The sequence below is a fragment of the Megascapheus bottae genome, chromosome 3 (genome assembly GCF_031878675.1).
Source record: "Megascapheus bottae isolate mThoBot1 chromosome 3, mThoBot2.hap1, whole genome shotgun sequence".
Classification (NCBI taxonomy): domain Eukaryota; kingdom Metazoa; phylum Chordata; class Mammalia; order Rodentia; family Geomyidae; genus Megascapheus; species Megascapheus bottae.
The window spans coordinates 79,736,714-79,758,058 of NC_143511.1; the positions used below are offsets into that span (position 1 = coordinate 79,736,714).

A 21,345-nucleotide genomic window follows, 5' to 3' on the forward strand; every position below is an offset into this window, starting at 1 on the left:
AGCATTCTACCACTTCAGCCACAGTTTCACTTCCAGCTTTTTGCTGGTTAATTGGAGATAAGAGTCTTATGGACTTTTCTGCCCATGCTGGCTTCAAACTCTGATCCTCAGATCTCAGCCTCCTGAGTAGCTAGGCTTATAAGCATGAACAATTAGCACCCAGCTTGGCGGTTTGCTTAGATGTTCTTTCTTGACTGACATACATTTTATAGTTGCTTTCACAGTACTTACACCATTTTAAATTTATTTTGATTGACCAACATTGTATATGAAACTTTTCGCATGTTTCTGTATTGTCATCTTACTTTAAAACTTAGACTGTGTTCTGTTGTATTAATTACTACCACTTATTTAATCTTTTTATTTTTCAGGTTTAAAGCTATTTCAGTACATGTTTATTTATTAGTTCTTTGATTTCAAATTACATTTTAAGCATTGGGGAGTCAAAGTGAATATCCATACATTCGTTTATATGTCTCTTAATACTGTCTTATTGTTTCACAAAGTTGTTTATAGATTCCTGTAGCTATGGGTGAATATTGTAGTTGAATTGCTTTTCATGAATTTATTTTCTAGACAAATGGTGCTGTTGAAAAGTTCACTGATGCCAAAAGAAATTTATTACAAACTGAGTCGGATGCTGAGGAGTTAGAAAAGCGAGCTCAGGAAACTGCTGTGAACCTTGTGAAAGCAGATCAGCAGCTAAGGTCGGTGGAATCTATAAAGCACAGAGATGTGTGCAGTGAGATGAATGGGAAGTAGTCTGTCCCTCTGAGAATAGCTGGTTTATGATACGTGTGTTAAATGGGAAATAATGTGATATATTTTAGGTTGCTCCAGGCTGATACCACAAATTTGGAACAGCACAAAAACAAACAGGAAGAAATCTTGAAAGAAATAAGCAAACTAGTAGCAGAAAAAGATGAAGACTTCCAGTGTTTAAATGAGAAGAAGGAAAAACTGACAGAAGAGTAAGTATGGCCCATGTCAGGCTCCACAGGGCTCACGCTGGAAGGGTAGCTGTAGGGTGCTGTCTCCCTCGGGAACTGTTCAAGTACTGCTGCTGCTTTGTAGGCTTCAGAACCTGCAAAGAGACATCGAGGCAGCAGAACGCAATGAAGATCAACACCTTCAGGTCCTCAAGGAATCTGAGACACTCCTTCAGACCAAGAGAGCTGAGCTGGAAACTCTGAAAAGCCAGGTATGGCAGTAGACTCTAGGAAAAGACAGTTCATATAGCTTTAAAACCTGTTTGCTTTTTTTTTTTTTAAGTTTTATGACTACAAAATTTGTTTGTAGAAAAGATTGGAAAGTAAAAACTGTAAAGACTAAATGAGTTCCTGATATACTTTTATCTTTCCCTTTTCAGGTGACAAATCAGCAGCAAGAGATGATTGTCTTGGACAAGCAGTTGGGGCATAAGAAGGAAGAGCTGATTCTGCTCCAAGAAAGCCTGATCCAAGCCCAAACTGACCTCCAGCAAGCTCTGAGTCTAGGAGAAACTGAAGTAGCTGAGAAGTTTGGTCATATTAGGGTATGTTTTTCAGCAGGTCTTCTTCGGAGTCCTACATTAGTGCCTTAGATTTATTTTGCGGCATTTTCATTAGTTCTCTCCAAGTGAAAGTAAAACTTCCCAGTGGGCCAGGAGAGTGCTCGCCTACCATGCACGAAGCCCTGGGTTCAATTCCTTGATACCACATACACAGAAAATGGTACTGTGGCTCAAGTGGCAGAGTGCTAGCCTTTAGCAAAAATGTGTCCCAAGGACAGTGCCCAGGCCCTGAGTTCAAGCCTCAGGACTGGCAAAAAAAAAAAATTCCCCAAATCTTGCCTCATCTGTTGTACCCTTTGTGGTCTGTGTTGTGCAACATTGAGGCTGTCACGATGAACTCCTTCCATATTTTTTGATGTGCCCAAGGTTCTCATATGTTTTGCCTTTGTCATTTGGTTTGTTGTCTGGGAATTCCCTTTCTACCCTGTCACCAGTCAGATCCACCTGATTTTAATGGCCTGGCTATAGACCACCTCCTCTAGGAAGACTTCTCTCTATCTTTAAAGCCTTCATTTGCTCTGAAGGAAATCTCCTCTCCTGGGTTTTTTTGGTTGTGTTTTTATTTGTTTTGTCAGATCTTGCGTGTTCTCAAGGCTAGCACTCTACACGTGAATCACAGCTCCACTTCTGGCTTTTTCGGTGTTTGTGATTCTGAGGAATCAAACCCAGGGCTTTGTGCATGCTAGGCACGCACTCTACCATTAGGCCACACTCCTGACCCCTCTCCTGAGTTTGGTAGCTCTCCATGCATCCCCTAGCATTTTAGTCTTTCATGACCATGTCTGTGTTCCCTGCCTTACAAAAAAACTAAGCGCCTTGAGGTCAGGAACCGTGTCTGAAACAGCCTCGTTGGTTCTACCACACATTGCTTTTGCATGTGGTTAATGTTGCTAATACATTTAAATTAAGGTAATATTATTTTTTTCTGTTACGTAGATGTATATTAATGCAAAGTAGAGTGGCATTCTTTACATAAATGGCAAAAAATGAATCTTGTGTCTAAATGATCATTTTTATGAAACGAAACAATAATAGCTTATTTTAAAGGAATCTATTCATATTTCATGAGAGTAACTTTTTTAAACACAGGAAGTAAAGTCACTTTTGGAAGAACTGAGTTTTCAGAAAGGAGAACTGAATGTCCACATCAGTGAAAAAAAAAAGCAACTTGCACTTATACAGCAGGAAATTGAAAAAGAGGAAGAAAATCTTCAGGGAGTTTTACGGCAGATGTCTAAGCATAAAACTGGTAAGTTTAAATGAAAGCAACTGTAGTAAGTTTCAAGTTGGAACTAATTACAAGTTATAGCAAAATATAAGTGACCAAATGACCTTCTTTAACCTAAACAGTAGTAAGCAAGGAAAAGGAGATTATAAAATGAATATGATACTTCCTGCCATTCAGTTTGATAAGGTTTATCTAAAGGCAAAACTATCAGTATCCTGGCTGGCCCAATAAAACTGGAACAATTTCAGGTTTCTTAAAACCCATACATGCTGACTCAGATAGCCCATCTCTACTCATCCAGATAGGACAAGCTTTTATGTGAATCACAAGATTTTAAAACGTGACCAGTGTAAAAGCCATGTTTGACATTTAATGACATGCAAAAATACTCATGAGAAAGTGAAAAAAATAAATACAAATTGATTATGGAGCGTAGCCAAATTATTTTATAGTGTGTACATGTGTGCTGCTGAAAGAAAGCACCTCAGTACTACTGCAGTAGTTGTTGCCTTTGGCTGTTGGGTAATGATGCATTTTCATTTCTTCCATTTTGCACATTTGTTTTATTTCCCAGATTTTCTACGGGGAGCAAGTACTTTTATAATCAGAAAAAAACTTCATACTTCTATATCTATATTTAAAGAGAAAAATACTTTCATATAAATCCTATTCTGTATTTTAAAGTTCTTTTTAACTTGATGAATTTTTATTTATATAAAATGTATCTGGCTCATTCTTTTATGTGGGAGTAAATGCTTTTGTTAAGTCCTGCTGAATATTTTTTAACAATCCTGTGTACACGTGTGGGGGTGTGGGTATAAGTGTGCCTGTGCCAGGCCACGAAATTGTACTCAGGGCTTGGATACTATCCTGAGCATTATCTGTTGTTTCTATATCTGTCAACATTGTTATTTTCTGATCCATTTTATAATTGTTTCTAAGTTAATTTCATAGTACTGACTTTGCTTTGGTTCTGTTTATTAGAGCTAAATAATATTGTAGACATGCTGCAACTTGAAAATAATGAGGTGCAAAGTTTGAAGTTACAACATGAGCAAAAGGTGCTGGAGCTGGAGAAGACCCAGGTTGAAGTACTGGAGGTAACAGCTGGAGGCATTGTTCCCTTAGTGAATGACAGATTTTTCTGTTTGGGATATTTGAGCATTCTTTTATTTAATTTAGGAGAAGCTTGAGTTGGAGAATTTGCAACAGATTTCCCAACAACAAAAAAAAGAAATAGAGTGGCAAAAGCAGCTCCTTGAGCGGGACAGACGAGAAACAGAACAAATGACGGCTGAGATTCAGGCATTACAGTCACGTATTGACTGTTTGAGCAAAGAAAAGGAAGATCTCCAAGAGCAATGTGACAGTTGGGAAAAGAAGTTGTTTCAAACCAAAAGGTTAGAACAAGAACCAAAAAAACCCAAAACTTACAGTTATCACTTTAAAACTTACAACATTGGAAAAAACTTGGCATCATAATTCTCTAGTGAATATTTTTGCTGTTTCCTGCTCAGTTCTCCCTCAAAAGTATTTTTTTAACTAATGTGTTTTTTATTTGTATGTGTGTGTGTGTGTGCGTGCGCACGTGTGCACACACACACACGTTTGTGCCAGTCCTGGGACGTGAATTCAAATGGTCACTGTCCCTAAGCTTTTTTGTTCAAGGGCAGTTGTCTACCTCTTGAACTAAAGCTCTGGCTTTTATTGGTAGTCGATTAGCAATAAGAATCTCATGAACTTTCCTGCTGTGTGGCTTCAAACCGCAGACCTCAGGTCCCAGCCTCCTGAGGAGCTAGGTTTACAGCATGAACCACTGGTGCCTATCTCTGCTGTGGTCTTTTTAGATAAAATAATACATGCTGGAAATAAACAGTTATACTCAAAATCCCAATAGGCTTTTTGAGAAAGACATTAACAAATTAATTCTAAAATTCATGTGGAAATAAAAGGACCTAGAATAGAATGTATCATTGATTTAGATATTATAATACCAAAGGAACTTTAAAAAATAAAAGTTTAAGCATGTTATTTAGATTTAGATTTCATATAAAGCTGTTGTCAAAATTCTGGTATTAGCATAGGCTGATTTATCAAATACAACAGAATATCCATAAGTATTCTCAGCAGCTTTGTTTCTAAATGAACGTTTGTAACCTGGTAAGTGGACAAATAAATTATAGTGTATCTACACTGTACTTAGACTTAGCAGTAAAGAAGGAATGAAGTATTTATATATACATCATCATGAATAAATGTCAAGGTAACTGCTGAATGAAAACAAGCCAAGCCATGTGTTGATGGCTCACATCTGTAATCCTAGCTACTCAGGAGGCTAAGATCTGAATATTATGGTTTGAGGTCAACCTGGGCAAGAAAGTCCATGAGTCTCATCTCCATTTAGCAACCAGAAAACCAGAATTGACGCTGTGGCTCAAAGTGGTAGAACATTCACCTTGAGCTCGGGGACAACGCCCAGGCCCTGAGTTCAAGCCCTACAACTAGCAAAAAAAAAGAAAGAAAGAAAGAAAGAAAAGCCAGACACAGGTCCACATAGTATGCCATACTGCTTATATCTTCAAGGTGATATAGACAGATTGTTCATACAACCACTTTTTTCTTTTCTTTTTTTTGCCGGTCTTGAGGCTTGAACTCAGGGCCTGAGCACTGTCCTTGTGCTTTTTCCTCAAGGCTAGCACTCTGCCACTTGAGCCATAGCATCATTTCTAGCTTTTTAAAAAATGTATGTGGTACCAAGGAATCAAACTTAGGTCTTCGTGCATGCTAAGCAAACACTCTACCACTAGGCCAAACTCCTGGCTTGTGTCTGGCTTTTTCTTTTTTTTTTTTTTTTTTTTTTTTTTGCCAGTCCTGAGATTGAGCTCAGGGCCTGAGCACTGTCCTTGGACTTTCTCAAGGCTAGAACTCTACCACTTGAGCCTCAGCACCACTTCCGGCTTTTTCTATGTATGTGGTACCAAGGAATCGAACCCAGGTCTTTGTGCATGCTAGGCAAGCACTTTAACCACTAGGCCAAACTCCCGGCCCTGCTTTTTTCTTTTATCACGAGTTAGCAGTACACGTTTCTTGTTCAAAATTTAGGAATTCTGAATATTATCTTTAATAAAATTTCAACTTAGTTATTTTTAAAAAACATCTAGGAAGCTTTTGAAATTGAGTCTTCAATTGTAAGATTTATAATCAGACTTGTGATAACTGTCATGAAAGGTTAACGCTGTTTTCCAGTCATGTTGGCTGTGTGTGCTAATATTCTGTATTTGACAGTCCCAATTATTCTGTGTGGCAGAATCTTAGGAACTATAGAAGAAAATAGCAAACTAGAGCAGTCAAACTTGGAGAGGCTGGAATCGAATGCAAGGAAGCTTCAACAGGAAGTAGACCGGCTGAACCAAGAGAAGCTCTCGCTACATGCTGGCATCGCTGCACTGCAGCAGCAGCTCGAAGGTACAGCAGAGACATGGCTTTCCTTTCCTTAGTTCCAAGGGTTAACTGCTTGATTTTTCTTAGTACAAAAGTAAGTCATGCAAAAGAGCGTGGGATTGCTTTCTAAAATGAGACTGTGATAATAGCTGCACCACTCTGAATATACTAAGCCTTTGAATCATATACAAATAAAGGACGGAAACTATTGTTTTTCCCTACTTACAGCTAAGGAAAATGTCATTTGCTCTGGGTCACACTGGTAGTAATCCCCAAGCCAATACAGATATAAAATATATCCCCAAATCATCTTCCTGCAACTAACCAGTGTTCTTAAGTCTACCTTTTTTGTTGACATTTTGAGTATAAAAATCTTCAAAAAGCTGAGCATCAAGTCTAAATCTACAGTTTCTTGTAATAAGATAGTATGGCATCATTATTTATTTAACAGAAATACATTTAAATTTATGTCTAGTACAGTTTTTTAGGGGTGGTCTGGTAGAAATTTGATATGTACATGTACATAGATAATCTTTATTTTTTGAAACTGTTTCTATAGAAAAACGAGAAGCAGTAAACTCACTAGAGGAGGAGCTAGCTAATGTCGAAGACCATTTGAATGCAGCAAAACAGGTAAGACTAACAAAGGTGACTTCCCACTAATATGTTAAAGGATGCAGACAATGGTTTTAAAATAGCAAAGTAAAAAACCAAGTAGGTTTGTTCCATTTCATACCAGCATCTAGCATAGGTCCATTCTTATAACATGGCCCCCAATAAAATTTTGGTGCTTAACAGTAGTTTCCAACTTACTCTAGCCCTACAACTCAAATTCCAACCAAGTTCCTTTTCTGTTTGTATTGTTTTTGTGCTGGCACAGTGGCTTGAACCTTGGTGTTATCTTGTAACCTTGGAGCCTTGGTGTTATCTCTTAGCTTTTCACTCAGGATTGGCACTCTACCACTTGAGCCACAGCTTTACATCTAGAAAGTCTCATGGCCTTACCTGCCCAGGCTGGCTTTGAACTGTGGTCCTCAGATCTCAGCCTCTCCTGAGTAGCTAGTAGTACAGGTGAGAGCCAGAAGCACCCAAGGTCTTCAAGCTCATCAAATTTTATTAAAAGCTAGTAAGTAAGATGATGGCTAGACCAGAGCCCAGTAACAATTTCTTTCGGGGTGTTAGGGACCAGAGAGCTACACTATTATCCATGGCACAGACATGTCCTCCAGACCACTGTTAGATTTGATTGCACATTGAGTTTCTCTGAAGTACCATCCTGTCCAACATTAGAGCATATTAGTGCTCCTTGTACTTCTGATGATCCTCCTAAAGGTAGTTCAGGGTTGTCCTGTGACAATAGTATAATTTAGATTTCGAAGAAAATCCAACAGCAGATTGTGGGCTTCAGTTTCTGTTGTGCAAATTAAAATGAAACATCTAATTTTGTGTCCTTGTACTTTTTAGAATCTTTATTTCTGAGGTTTTGGACCCATGGAGATATTTCAGATACCTTTACATTTGTTTTCATTTATGAACCATGTTCATAATTTTGTTTTGTCCTTTGTTGACAGACCATTGTTTAATCCTTATCTCAATGCAGCTAATACTAAGAGGATCCGGGGGTTTTGCTGAGACTTTGCCATCTTTTGCTATCTTATTTTTTAGTCAGTAAAAAAAGGAAAACCCAATAATTAAGTGGAGTCATTGGTAACTTTTTGTAAATGTGTTGAGATGATAAAATATAGGGAAGTTTTTTGCATCCCATAAACTGTAGTCTGGATTAGCCCTGGGTACCCTTGGTACAGATGGCTTTGTGAGGAGTTTTGATGTGTTCTGCCACCTACAGGAAGTGCTTCTCACCACCAAGCATCAGGATGCACTGCAAAGTGAGCAGACCCAGCTCCAACAGAACATCAGCGAATGCATGGTGAAGTTTGAGAATAGCCAGAAAGAAGCAGAGGCAAAGCAACAGCAACTTGAAGTGCTTCAGAGCGAGATCAAAGAAAAGCAGCTCAAGCTAGAGCAGCAGGAAATGGTACTGCACAGTTACAGTTGTATTGAAAAGGAATTGCTGTGTTACTCTAGGAGCCTTTCCACTGTGGCAGAAAGCTAAGCATTAGACTCCTCAGGACTTCCTTTTCTTCCTCTTCTCTTTCCTCCCTCCTTTCTCCTCTCTGTTCCCTCCTCCTTCTCCTTCCTAATAGGAAAGCTTTTTACCAACTGAACTATATCCCCAGCCCAACTATATGTCTTTCGTACAAGTTACAGACCCTTAAATTTTAGGGCATTAGTTATGTAAAGAATCTTAATGGCAGCCAGGCACTGGTGGCTCACGCCTGTAATCCTACCTACTCAGAAGGCTGAGATCTGAGCATTGTGATTCAAAGCCAGCCTGGGCATGAAAGTCTGTGAGACTCTTTCTCCAGTGAACCACCAGAAAACCAGAAGTGCCCCTTGGCTCAAGTGGTAGAGCACTAGCCTTGAGCTGAAGAGCTCAGGGACAGTGCCCAGGCCCAGAGTTCAGGCCTTTTTATGACTGACAAAAGAAGGAGGAGGAGGAGGAGAAGAATATGTTTTATTTATTTATTTATTTATTTATTTATTGCCAGTCCTGGGAAAAGGCACTGTCCTTGGGCTTTCTCAAGGCTAGATAGAGCCCTACCATTTGAGTCACTTAAGGCCTTTTCTGTGTATGTGGTACCAAGGATCAAACCCAGGGCTTCATGCATGCTAGGCAAGCACTTTACCACTAGGCCACACTCCCGGCCCCCCAAAAAAGAATCTTAATGGTCATATTGCTGCCCTCATCTATCAGAGTGGCTTTCCTGACCTTGAGGTCTACCCTTCAGGCTATTTTCTTCTTTCTCTTGAGATAGACTCTATCATCATGTTCATATGAAACACCTAGCGTTTTTTTTGTGTGTGTGTGTGTGTGTGTGTATGACTAACTATTGTTATTCTCTATTAAGATGTTTCAAACACTCCAGAGAGAGAGAAAAAGTGAAGAAAAAAAAATAGAAGCCAGCAAAGTAACACTGAAGGAGTATCAGGAACAGCTAGAAAAGGAGTTAACAGACCAGAGAAGCAAACTGGACCAAGTCATCAAAGAGATGAGGTTGGCAGAAGAACGGGGCAGGACACTGCAGGATCAGCAGCAGAGAAGTGAGACCCTGGAGAAGATGCTCTCCCAGGCCAGTATGTACTTGGAAAGAGCACCTCGAAGCAGGGCAAAGTGGAGAGTGTTGGCTGTGCTACCTGTCTTATAAAGCATATAAAGGATACTTGGGCCCCAGCAAGAACCTGGAAAGGGAGCAGAAGCCGAGGAGGAGGAGGAGGAAGAAAGAGGAATAAGAAGACAGGCTTAGAGGGAAGAGAAGTGTATCTTTATTGAGAAGAGATTGATCCTTGTTAGGCTGAGCAGCAAGTTTGATTTTGTTGTTTTGTTGTTGTTGTTTTGTTACTATATTGCCTCCTTCAGGAATATTCTATCTCTGGGTGCCGGTAATCCTAGTTACTCTGAGGTTGAGATCTAAGGATTGCTCTTGGAAGCCAGCCTGGGCAGGAAAGACCTTGAGACTCAAAAAACAAGAACAGGAAGTGGCACTGTGGCTCAAGTGGTGGAGCTCTAGCCTTGAGCAAAAGACACTCAGGGAAAGCACCCAGGCCCTCAATTCAACCCCCAGGACTGGCACAAAAAAAGAAAAGTTTTCATAGAAATGGAACATTATAGAAATGGAACTGTGGCTCAAGGGGTAGGGCAATAGCCTTGAGCTGAAGAGCTCAAGGACAGCGCCCAGGCCCAGAGTTCAAGTCCCATGACTGACCCCCACCAAAAAAAACAAAAACATTATGGAACATTATGGTAGAGAAGTGCCAGAAGGTACTGTAAAGGACATTAGAATAATGACCTGTTTTGCCTCAGCTAGTCAAGGAAACAATATAAACAATTCTACATAGTAATGTAGATGACTCCATAGTAACATAGGTGACGCCATTTTCTTTCTCTTAAATCATACAAATAAAGTCTAAACCAGGCCAGGCATGGTAGCATGTTCCTGTAGTCTGAGCCTTGCAAGGCTGAGGCAGAAGGGTGACATACATAGGAGATTGTAACCAGCCTGGACAACCATAGTAAGACTCCATTTCAGTCAGTCAGAGTCAATCAATAAAGTAAAAATCGAGGGGCACATGATCATCAATAAATATAGTTTTTCTTTCTTAAGCTTCAGGGTTTAATAGCACTCAGAAAGTGTTGTGAAGTTGGGTTTGAAAGGGTTAATACTCTTTTTTCCTCTGGAAACCCACAGCATACCCAGACTGGATCACTTCACAGTAAAGCAAAACCAAACATGCCACTTTCTAAAAAAAGTCCAGGCAGGGTGCTAGTCTAATAAGTCTAAGAAAAACCTTGTAAATGTTACTTTTAGAAAGAAGTCTAATGAGTGTGATTTAAAAAAAAAATAAAAAACCTGTAAATGTCACATTTAGGTAGAAGCATTTTTATTAAGTACTCACAATATCTCAGGGTCCACATACACAATTCCAACCCAGCACCAGCAAATGTGTTCCTCACCTTAAAATGGGGCTCTTGCCATCATGAAACCAGCTTCAAATCCTGTGCTCTTTCCAGTATACCACCTCCCAAGAGGGAGAAAGTACTGGTGTTATCTCTGAGGTTATTTCAGCCGTCTGCTCCATCTACCCAATACCTCAGGGACTGAGTTTATTCCTCCCACTGATCTCAAAGATTGACAGGAAAAGTAGTTGCTCTCTATCACTTTGGGAATGGGCCCTCTAGGACCCAGTTTCTTCAAGCAGCACCCTTCCTTTGTAGGAAGCACCTGTCATGCTAGCTATTCAGGAAACAGAAGTAGGAGGAACAAGGCCAGCCCTAAGAAATAGTTGGTATCCCATCTGAAGAACAGACCCATAGCAAAAAGACGTGAGGGCATGACTCAACTGATAGTGTGCTTGCCTGAGCCACAGTCCACCAAAAAACAAAAAACAAATCACATTTTGGGGACCTATGGAGTACGTCAGAACAGATGTGATAACAAGTGAGACTCAGTATTAGTGCTACTTGCCAAAGTCCATCGCATGTCACAGTTGGGTAGTCTATGCATGAGGGATGGAAGCTGTGGACTAACCCAATGTGCTGATTGCAGAACGGCAGCTTGCAGAGCGGGAGCAGCAGTTAATGCAAAAGTCAGGTGAGCTGCTGGCCCTCCAGAAAGAAGCAGACACTATGAGGGCAGACTTCAGCCTCCTGCGGAACCAGTTCCTGGCAGAAAGGAAGAAGGCTGAGAAGCAGATAGTCGGCCTGAAGGAAGCACTGAAGGCCCAGCGGAGCCAGCTAGAGAAAAACCTCCTTGTGAGTACCAGCTGCCCTCACAGTTCATTAGAAATGACCCATTTAAGTGTTGAAGGGCGTGGAGGTGTGGCGCACACTTAGCAAGTATGAGCCTGAGTTCAAATCCCAGGACTACCACAAAAAAGGTGATTATACTAAAATTGTATTCTGTGGAGAGATAAATGACCCCTCAGCCTAGCCCGTGCTCACGCAGCTGCTGTTACTGGTGTGCTTAGATTTCCTTTCTCTTGAAACTCTTGCTAAGTAGTGCTGGACCTCAGCCTCAGAGCCGCTTCCAGCAGCTGGCTGGGAGACGGCATACACTGCGCTCTGCTACAGCCAGCACAGGGGTGCCAGGGAGTGCGAGAAGGCTTGGTAGACAGTTTTACACAGTGGCAGCCAGTACTTGTGAGTTCTTCTCTTTCTGCCCTTTGCAGTGAACATTAGCTTTAATTAGTTATTCTCCATGCTTCTGTCTCTGAAATAAATCGGAAAGGTGATAATCCTGTTATTGAGAAGTATTTATGATGAGAGGCAGGTAAGCACAGTGGACTTGCCAGCATTCTCTACAGTACTAGTGCAGCCCTGATATATGAAAGGAACTTTCATACCAGTTTCCTAAAGAGAAACTAGTGACTAGCCATGAGGCTTGTAAAGGTGAGGAAAATAGGTAGGTAAAGTGTCATCCTTTCAGGAAGCCCAGGGTGATGGGTATTTGATTGTATTGGAAGCTCAGGAAGGGAAACTAACATTTTCATCAAAGATAATGCCACAGATTTGGGATTCAGACTTTGAGGTAACAGACTCAGAAGTATACCAAACATCTGAGCTAGGGAAGCTGAGGTGCGATGGGAAATAAAGGGACGGAACTATGTGTGTGAGCCAGCAAGCCTGGAGCTACATCCATATTGCTGGACCTCACACTCAGTCATCTCCTCCTGATTTAGGAGCAAAAGCAGGAGAAGAGTTCTATGCAGAAGGAAATGGCAACGATTGAACTAGTAGCCCAGGACAACCACGAGCGGGCCAGACACCTGATGAAGGAGCTTAACCAGATGCAGCATGAATACCTAGAGCTCAAGAAACAGGTATGTGCCCAGGAAACCCCACTGGCCAGCCAGGGATATGGGAGCTTAGGAGACACACATTCCCCTAGGGCTTAGGCAGCCTGTAGAGTGAATGTCTCTCTTAAGAGAAATATTTCTTCATGTGAATTGTGAAAAGCTGATTGTAAGAATGTACTTCAAGCTGAATCCTTTTTCAGTCTTTGAAAATACCCAAGAAAAAGAAATATTGGTTAAAATATGCTACATTATCTCTCACCACTCAAGGAAGTGGGGGATGCCTGAGTTGGAAATTTATAAGGAATTGGGATTTTACTTTTTTGGGGTAGGATGTTTTGGGACTTGAAGCTAGAACTTTGTGCAAGATCTACATTGAGGTCACAATGGTTATTTAGTTCACTGGAACTAAGTATAGATCTTTAAATACAAGACACATTAAATAAGTAATTCTAAGTTCCTAAACCTTACCCAATGATAATTGAATCTGACTTACTGTTTAGGTAGCAAACCAAAAAGATTTGGAGAGAAGACAAATGGAAATCAGTAATGCAATGAGAACACTCAAGTCTGAGGTTAAAGATGAAATAAGAACCAGCCTAAAGAATCTCAACCAGTTTCTTCCAGCAGATCTACCAGCAGATCTAGCTGATATTTTGGAGAGAAATGAACACCTGCAAGGAGAGTGGGAAAGTTTGAAAGAGAACTTTCCATTTGTCATGAATGAGAGACCTTTTGAAGAAAGGCTGAACTTTTCTCAAGTTCACATAATGGTAAGGCTTATCTTGTTATTCCTGCACAGGACAATTTGGTTCCCAGCTTGCCAGTGAAGCTAAAAGAAGATGGGAGCAGAGTGCTGTGACTCTCACCTGCAATCTTAGCTGCTTGAGAGGCTGAGATTGTTGGAATGGTAGTTCAAAGCCAGCTGGGACAGAAAAGTTGTTGGGACCCCTTCTCAATGATGAGCCAGATGCCAGGGCTTACATTTGTTACCCCAGACTCCAAAGAAGCCTAATATGGGTGGGTCCTGCACAACCAGGCTGAAACTGAAAGTACCCAGCGGAATACAGGGCTGAGATGGGGATTAGAATACCTGCCTAACTAGCATGAGAGCTGGAGTTCTAATTCAGTACTGCAAAAATAAAAAGGGGGTGAAATTTGGGGTACTAGAGAAGGAGGGGAAAGGCAGTTTGATTGGCTTTCACTAACAGTACCTGGTAACTTTTTTTTTTTTTTTGGTACTTAGTAATTGAACCCGGGTCTTTGTGCATGCTAGGCAAGCACTCTACCACTAGGCCAAACTCCCAGCCCCCTGGTAACTTCTTGATGTTTCTCTTTTCCTCCTAAAAAAGGATGAGCACTGGCGTGGTGAAGCCCTCCGGGAGAGACTCCGTCACCGTGAAGACCGACTCAAGGTTACCCTTTTACAAAGCAAAAAGATCTTGGCACTATGGGAGTGGGGAATTTCTCACATCCGCTCTCTTGCGACACTGTGCAGTTGTACCGATCACATAGAAGCAGAATTGAAAAGTTGATGTCAACCAGTAAAAGAAAAAAATGGTGTTAAATCTATGTTTTTTAGACTGTGTAATGCTGCTTTGCCTAAGCTGGAGCCAGGAATCTAGGGTAGATACTTTAAGATACAATATTAAACTGTGCAGACATCATGAACCAGTGCCTGAGGAATAGATTGGGAATACTAGAAACATAGGCAAGGCCTGAATGGCAGATAAGATAATTTGACTCAGAACACTCCCAGTTTTGAAGGCCTTGTGAGATAGCAGGTTTTATCAGGTTTTATCTAGTTGCAAACGCTGAGTGTGTGATTTAGTGATCAGTGTTAATCTCAAGATTAACTCAGAGTTAAAGCCAGAGAGTGGTGCACACCTGTACTTCCAACACTCAAAAGAATGAGGTATAGAGGATTGTGAGTTCAAGGCTAGCCTTGGCCATGTACCCAAAACCCTGTATCAACTGTACCGGGCATGGTGGCTCATGCCTGTAATCCTAGCTATTCAGGAGGCTGAGATGAGGATCAAAGTTCAAAGCCAACTAGGGCACTAAAAAGTCCGAGAGACTCTTATCTCCAACCATTCACCAGAAAAGGGGAAGTGGCTGAAGTGGCTGGCTGGCGCTATAGTTCAAGGGGTAGGGTGGTAGCCTTGAGCTGAAGAGCTCAGAGACAGCACCCAAGCCCAGAGTTCAAGTCCCATGACCAACAGAGAGAGAGAGAGAGAGAGAGAGAGAGAGAGAGAGAGAGATAGGGAGAGAGATTGATTGAGAGTATATGTGGGGTCAAGAGAAAAGAGTGACCTCCTCAAATAGCAGAGGGTGCAGTGCTGATCAGAGCCCTGTGACATCCAGTGAAGGACTGCAGCTACACATGGCTATGCTAATCATCTGTATGGTGAAGCCAAGTTCAAGTTTCAGTGCCTGCTGGGTGGTGGTCGCTGACCCCTGTAATCCTAGCCGCTCAGGAGGCTGTGAGTTGAGGATTGCAGTTCAAAGCTAGCATAGGCATGAGACTCTTACCTCCTCTTAACTACCAAAAAGTTGGGTGCTGTGGCTCCGAGTGGTAGAGCCTTGAACAAAAACAAGCTCTAGGACAGCAGCCAGATCCCAAGTTCAAACCCTAGGACCAGCACACACGCAAAGTCAGCTTCTAAGTTGCCCCATCTCTTTTTTAAATTATTTATTGTTATTATAAAGGTGATATACAGAGGGGTTATAGTTCTTTTTGGACAATATATACCCCTTCAGTTGCTCTTTCCTGGTTCTTCCCTGTTGTCCCCACCCATAGTTGTAGAGTTCATTTTCGACATAGTGTCAAGTGGAATGCCGTTGCTGCATTGTTTACCCTTTGTCCCTCCATTTTTGTGCCTCCCTTAATACTCCCAAAGATATAGAAATGAACCAACAGAACACAGATGACAAAAACAGCAAAATAGACAAAGCCTCATTTTCATATCCTGGAATTAATTTTGATAAACACTATCGGATGCACATAAGCATTGTGCCTTTCTGTTCCTCTCCTAAGAGTATCCTTTGATCTCAATGTGTATGAATGCCTAGAGACTTGTATAGTTTATCATGTCCCAGTGTATTTTAGACCTAGCTCCACATGTGAGAGTTTGACTTATGATTTGTTCTAGGTGCAACCATTTCCACTTTCTAATGGCTATGTAAAATTCCATTGTGTAAAGACACCACGTTTTCCAGATCCACTCATCTGTTGTCTACGTTGCCCTGTTGGTAGTGCTCAGTAACTATATGTTTCGACACTGTTGTGTTAATAGTCGAGTAGAAAACATTCCCTTCATGGCAGAAGGTTCTTGCGGAGTGCATTGCCACAGGCTTTGAGAACAGATATAAGTTCTTTGTAGATGAAGAAAGATGAAGTAACAATTTAGACACGGGGCGCAGAGATTAAGCACTGTTGTAGGACAGAGTCCCAATACTGCAAAAGAAAAAGGAAAAAAGTCCAGGCTGAGTAAAAGGCCAGGTTAACAGCAATGCAAATAGTAATTAATGGACATTCCGCCCACACACCGATGGCATCTGGCACTTCCGCCAGCTTTTAAAGGATTTGCACAGCTGCATAAGACAGACTGGCCATCAGATATAAGTGTGAGGACGCGGAGTCGTAGTTCTGGTACACGGTACATTTCCTCTGTAAAACTCTAAACGTTACCCTAACACTTTTCAGGCTCAGCTTCGACACTGTATGTCCAAGCAAGCAGAAGTACTGATCAAAGGGAAGCGGCAGACAGAGGGGACTTTACACAGTCTGAGGAGACAAGTCGATGCTTTAGGGGAGCTGGTGACCAGCACCTCTGTAGATTCAACATCATCACCCAGTATGTCCCAAGTGGAGTCTTCCCTTGCGGAGGACACACAGCCTCGACAGAGTCAGGTAAGAGGAAGTCCCGAATGACTTAGAATGCCACATGGAAGCACCTCATAGCCTTGTAGGAAGACCTAGCACTAAATGCCACCTTCAGCTTTGGAAAACCTGTGTTTTGGGGGTTGCTGGGAAAATTCAAATCTCCTAGTTTATAGAGAAAGGGGAATAAGCTGATAGCTGTAGGAAGTAGGCTTGAGTTAGAGATGGGGCAGGGTAGTCAGTCATGCTCTTCGGGCCCTCCACTTGGGTTCTCTTCCCCTACCTGCTCAGTATAAAGAACTTAGACCTATGAAGCCAGTACCGAGCTCTAATTCACTTGTGTGGGATCCCTGTGTCTTGGGGAAAGATAATTGCAGATACCTATTATTTGCAACAAAATCTGAATGCAGACTTCTTAACCCAGGGTCTGTATAAAAGTTTAGTAATCATTTGGGATGGAACATGCAATCAGTTCATAAAATTAATCTTATTACTGCCAAAAAACCAGTTTTCTACTTTTTAAGTGCCTACGCTGTGTACATGCTAAACACTACATATAATATCTCACTTAATCTTTATATCTGAGATAGAAATTATCCTTTTATGTAAGGAAACTAGGAAATGATAAAAATCACTTTTGTCTAGGATGTAGCAAAGGACAAAATCAACATTTAGAGATGAACCCACCTAACCCACACAGAGCAGTGTGTTGTGATGTTGAAAACCTACAAGGAACATTCAAAAGTGCCCATTAATATACCCAAATGGAGGAGAGATGGCAGGTGGCTTACCTAGGGCATATAATTGGCAACGTAGTTAATTTGAATATGATTACCATAACTTCTGTGGTGGAGACCAAAGTCAGATTAAAGGCTCAAATCATCAAGGGCCCTCAGAGGGGATAAGGAAAAGAGGCATGCGCATTAGGATTCTGAGTGTGGAGAAAGCACATGGAGATGTAGGAGTCAGACTGTCCAGCCAAGGTGGCAACCAGCCAAGTTCAGACCCTGGAGCCCAGAAGAGAGGGTGTCAGATGTGTGGAAAGGTTGGGCCATGCAGGCTAAAGCTCCAAACAAGGCTGGAGCTGGAGTGGTGAGGTAGCTTCTCAACCTAACGTTCATTTCCCTTTGCAGATCTCCTTTCAGGTTCTGCAAGGTTCTTCAGAACGAGGCAGTTACTGACACTGGGCCATTGTCGGCTTCCTCACAGGGTAGGGCACGTTGCAGAGCCCCTTCAACTAGCACTTTGTCAGTAGACAGTGTTAATTCTAGCACTTCCCATCAGTAGATCATGTTATTCTACCAGTCTTGAATTCAGGGCTTCTCACAAGGCTTTCTGTTGTTTGTGGTTATGGGGCTTGAACACAGAGCGGTGAGTGCAGTCCCTTGCTTTTGTACTCAAGGCTGGCACTCTACCACTTTGAGGACACAGCCCTACTTCTGGCTTTCTGGTGATTAATTGGAGATGAGAGCCATTTGGAGGTTTTTAACTGGTTAACTGGAGATAAATCTCATTGATCTGTCTGCCCAGGCTAGGTTTGAACCAAGATCTTCTGATCTTAGCTCTTGAGCAGCTAGGATTATAGTCATGAGCTACCAGTGCCAGGTCTAACTTGTTCTTAGATTCTTTTGTGTGGCTGGTTAGTTCATCTTAAGCACTGAGGCCTGGGGCTGTGGTAATATATTTGCCTAGCAGGCACAAGGCTCTGGGTTCAGTCCCTCTCCTGAAAGACAGAGAATCCCAGAGGTGTTCATATGTGCTGTTTTACCCTATCAGTCATGTACCAGTTTCCATTTAAGGCACTTTCCATGATTGTTACAAGAATTTAATTCTACTTTTTTTTGTCTTCCTGTAGGAAAGTAATGCTCAGACAAGATGACAAACACTGCTTTGCATCCGTATCTGAGGAAATACTTCTCCACTACCTCAACTTCCTAATTGGAATGCCATTTGGTTTCTATCTAGACTGAATGCTGAAATGCCACTGTAATTTACCATGCATGTACCAGTAATGCCAAGACATAAATTCACTTGTACATATGGAAATAATTGTATAATTTAAAGATCTGGAGTTCCAGTTTGTTGACTTTTTAAACTTGAACTATATTTGTATAAAGCCAATGGATTTAACTGCATTATTTGAATCCATACACTGGTAAATCTAATTTAACAGAATGTACCCAATGCCTCTCATCATTTACATAGTATTATTTTTTTATTCTGCTTAAAACTATTTTTATATGAAAATAAAAGAGTCAACTTGGCTCTGTCATCTGACATTACACTCCACAAATTCTTGGGTAAAGCTATCGAATTGGTACCTTAATTCCAAGAAAACAATATTTCAGATGGTTTCTATGCTTTACTTAAAAAAGCTAAAGTTGTACCTAATATTTCTGGATCAATTATTTTAAGACCATTAACTTAAAATACTTTTATCCAAAAAGTCTTTTATGGAAAATTAGAAAAACTATACTTTGGAGACTCAGTGATACGTTCACATTATATTCAGACTTAAATATAAACCCTTAGCTAAAACAGCTCAATTCCATAATCGACCCAAGAACAGTAACAGAATCACTCCCCAGAAGTAAACATGCAACAGACATTCCTAAGAACTGTCTAGGCCACTAGACAGCTCTGAAGCCATAACCAGCAGTGCATTATTATGTCAGCAACCGTACCTCACCACTGAGCAGTTATTGAAGATTCCTAAAATACTGTCTGGATACCCCTGGACCACTAAGATATGAGATAAATATAACTATAAGGCAATAAATGGAAACGACATACAACTTACTGACATGTAGTAGAAAAGTTTCCCAGACAAAACTGGCTTTTGTATTCATATTCTTTCACATTCTCGAGTCAGCAAAATGTTTAAAGGCTTGGCCTATTCAGTAACTGGTATCACTAATGGATACAATTTTCTGAGCCTGTACTAAATGAGGGAATAATAAATCGGCTCAAACTGCCAGTTGAGCCCTCTAAAACTACATGGACAGAAAGAGAAGATATTTGGTCTTCTGCTTAACATTTGTAAACTAAACCATTCTTTTTATAAGTCACACTTTTTAAACGTATGGACAAAATTGGTTTGCGGAAACTGAAGTGAGGTAATGAATACATGAAGACAAACACCTGGTTTCTAAAGACACCTTCCAAGATTCAAAAAAGTACTTCCAAAGAAAGTTACCTCTAGGACATACACCATTATCATTCCCTAGCCCCACATCACGTCACTAGGCCAAACACTTTATTGCCCATGAAAAACACTCCTGGAATGTCACAAATAGTTCTAGGCACCCATCACTGGTAAAGGACATCCTTAACAGTGCAAGGCAATGAGTAATCCAGAACATCAGGTGACCTGACCGAACAGTAAACACTGATGTGTTAAAAATTAAATGACTTTCTCTCCAGTGTACTGCCCAGTATCTGGCACACATATTACAATATGACAATCTGCTCCTCTATTTTTAAGCACCCAAGTTTATTATAGAGGATTACACATGCAAGTAATAGAATTTGGCCCCAAGTACAGTCTGGGTGAACACAAATATGCTGGCCTCAGACTAAAGGATGACTGGAAACATTGCAAAGGGGACACAAACACAAGAATAAACTAGTTCAGTTACTTAGTGCTGTGGTTTCATATGCTACACAAGTAGACTTCTCTTTATACAACAAATAAGCACAGTTCTATAATAAACTGACAACATACACCGAATAGTTAACCTGAAGAAAGCAGGTCTACTATATAGTTCAGAAAAAAATGCAACCAACTTTAATCTAGATACAGGTACTTTATTTACAAATATTTAGATTAATAGCATTTTGTTACATCAAATGAAGAATACAGCAGTCTGAATAAATCCTTCTGTCACAAAAACAGTTAAGACCCATTGTAACTAACTTTGGGAATCCAGGTATTGCACCTAAACAAGCCTCAGTCTTTAGTTTGTATATCCCAATGTGTGGTTTGTTTGTTTTTGTAAATATATACACACCAGCAGGTCATGGTCCCAGGGTGAATCCCTTGTGATGCAACAGCGTAAGCAAAATGGATCACTGCAGGTCCTGAACAGAATAAACCAATCAATCTGCTCCAGAAATCTTGTTTTTTGCAAAGTTCAACAGAGACAAAAAAAAAAAAAAAATCCACAAATAAACCAAATCCTATTTTCTGCACATTCCAGCTTGGGTTTTTATTTAACATGGACTATACAATATTTCGGAACTACCACTGTTTATAACCCAGAAAGATGTAACTTTACGGTTTAGTGTCTGTAAAAAGGGATTCAAAATGTGTATTTTAAACAGCAGTTCAGTCAAGTGCATTTTCTGTAATCAGTTCAGGCTTACTTATCCTACACTTCAAATAACTTCTCAATTCCCAGCCACCAAACATAAAACCTAGAAATTACTTAACAGAAGTGAAGAACTTAGCAGAAGTTTGCTGACTAAAATAGTAAGACTTTCTTACAAGCTATATCCCTTCAGTAGCCAAACCACTTGGCAAAGGTGGTTACTTGTATTTTGCGTCAGCACAAACACCGAACCACCGTTAGAAACACTTTTCCCTTTTACAAAACAACTTACTCCAACATGACATGAAATAGCTCCTCATACAGTGAACACAAGGGATAATCTCAAATTATTTCATTGTAGTGTTAAAAATGCACAATTAAAAATCCCTTAACAGCAGACCCGTGGTTCTGACAATCTGGTTCAGAATCTGACCATTCCAAGAAGATAAAGGTATAAAAGCTTAAAATGTGCAATAATAAACCCAGCCTTTTTTCTTTTTCTATACAGTAAGGCAAGAAT

At 40.7% G+C, this 21,345-nt stretch overlaps 1 protein-coding gene across 1 annotated transcript in view; it reads left to right on the forward strand.

The window, feature by feature from the left end:
• Window positions 1-21,209, forward strand: part of Cntrl (centriolin) — an 89,040-nt gene extending 67,831 nt beyond the window's left edge. Inside the window, exons 27-44 of the mRNA XM_090330549.1 lie at window positions 577-707; window positions 831-971; window positions 1,075-1,201; window positions 1,370-1,534; window positions 2,642-2,801; window positions 3,765-3,880; window positions 3,963-4,180; window positions 6,088-6,245; window positions 6,781-6,854; window positions 8,068-8,256; window positions 9,191-9,416; window positions 11,387-11,592; window positions 12,519-12,659; window positions 13,136-13,405; window positions 13,985-14,047; window positions 16,339-16,545; window positions 17,649-17,725; window positions 18,371-21,209. Coding sequence (XP_090186675.1) covers window positions 577-707; window positions 831-971; window positions 1,075-1,201; window positions 1,370-1,534; window positions 2,642-2,801; window positions 3,765-3,880; window positions 3,963-4,180; window positions 6,088-6,245; window positions 6,781-6,854; window positions 8,068-8,256; window positions 9,191-9,416; window positions 11,387-11,592; window positions 12,519-12,659; window positions 13,136-13,405; window positions 13,985-14,047; window positions 16,339-16,545; window positions 17,649-17,696 — 2,640 coding nt within the window. The 3' untranslated portion in view covers window positions 17,697-17,725; window positions 18,371-21,209. The remainder of the gene's footprint in view (window positions 1-576; window positions 708-830; window positions 972-1,074; window positions 1,202-1,369; window positions 1,535-2,641; window positions 2,802-3,764; window positions 3,881-3,962; window positions 4,181-6,087; window positions 6,246-6,780; window positions 6,855-8,067; window positions 8,257-9,190; window positions 9,417-11,386; window positions 11,593-12,518; window positions 12,660-13,135; window positions 13,406-13,984; window positions 14,048-16,338; window positions 16,546-17,648; window positions 17,726-18,370) is intronic.
• Window positions 21,210-21,345: the final 136 nt, after the last annotated feature.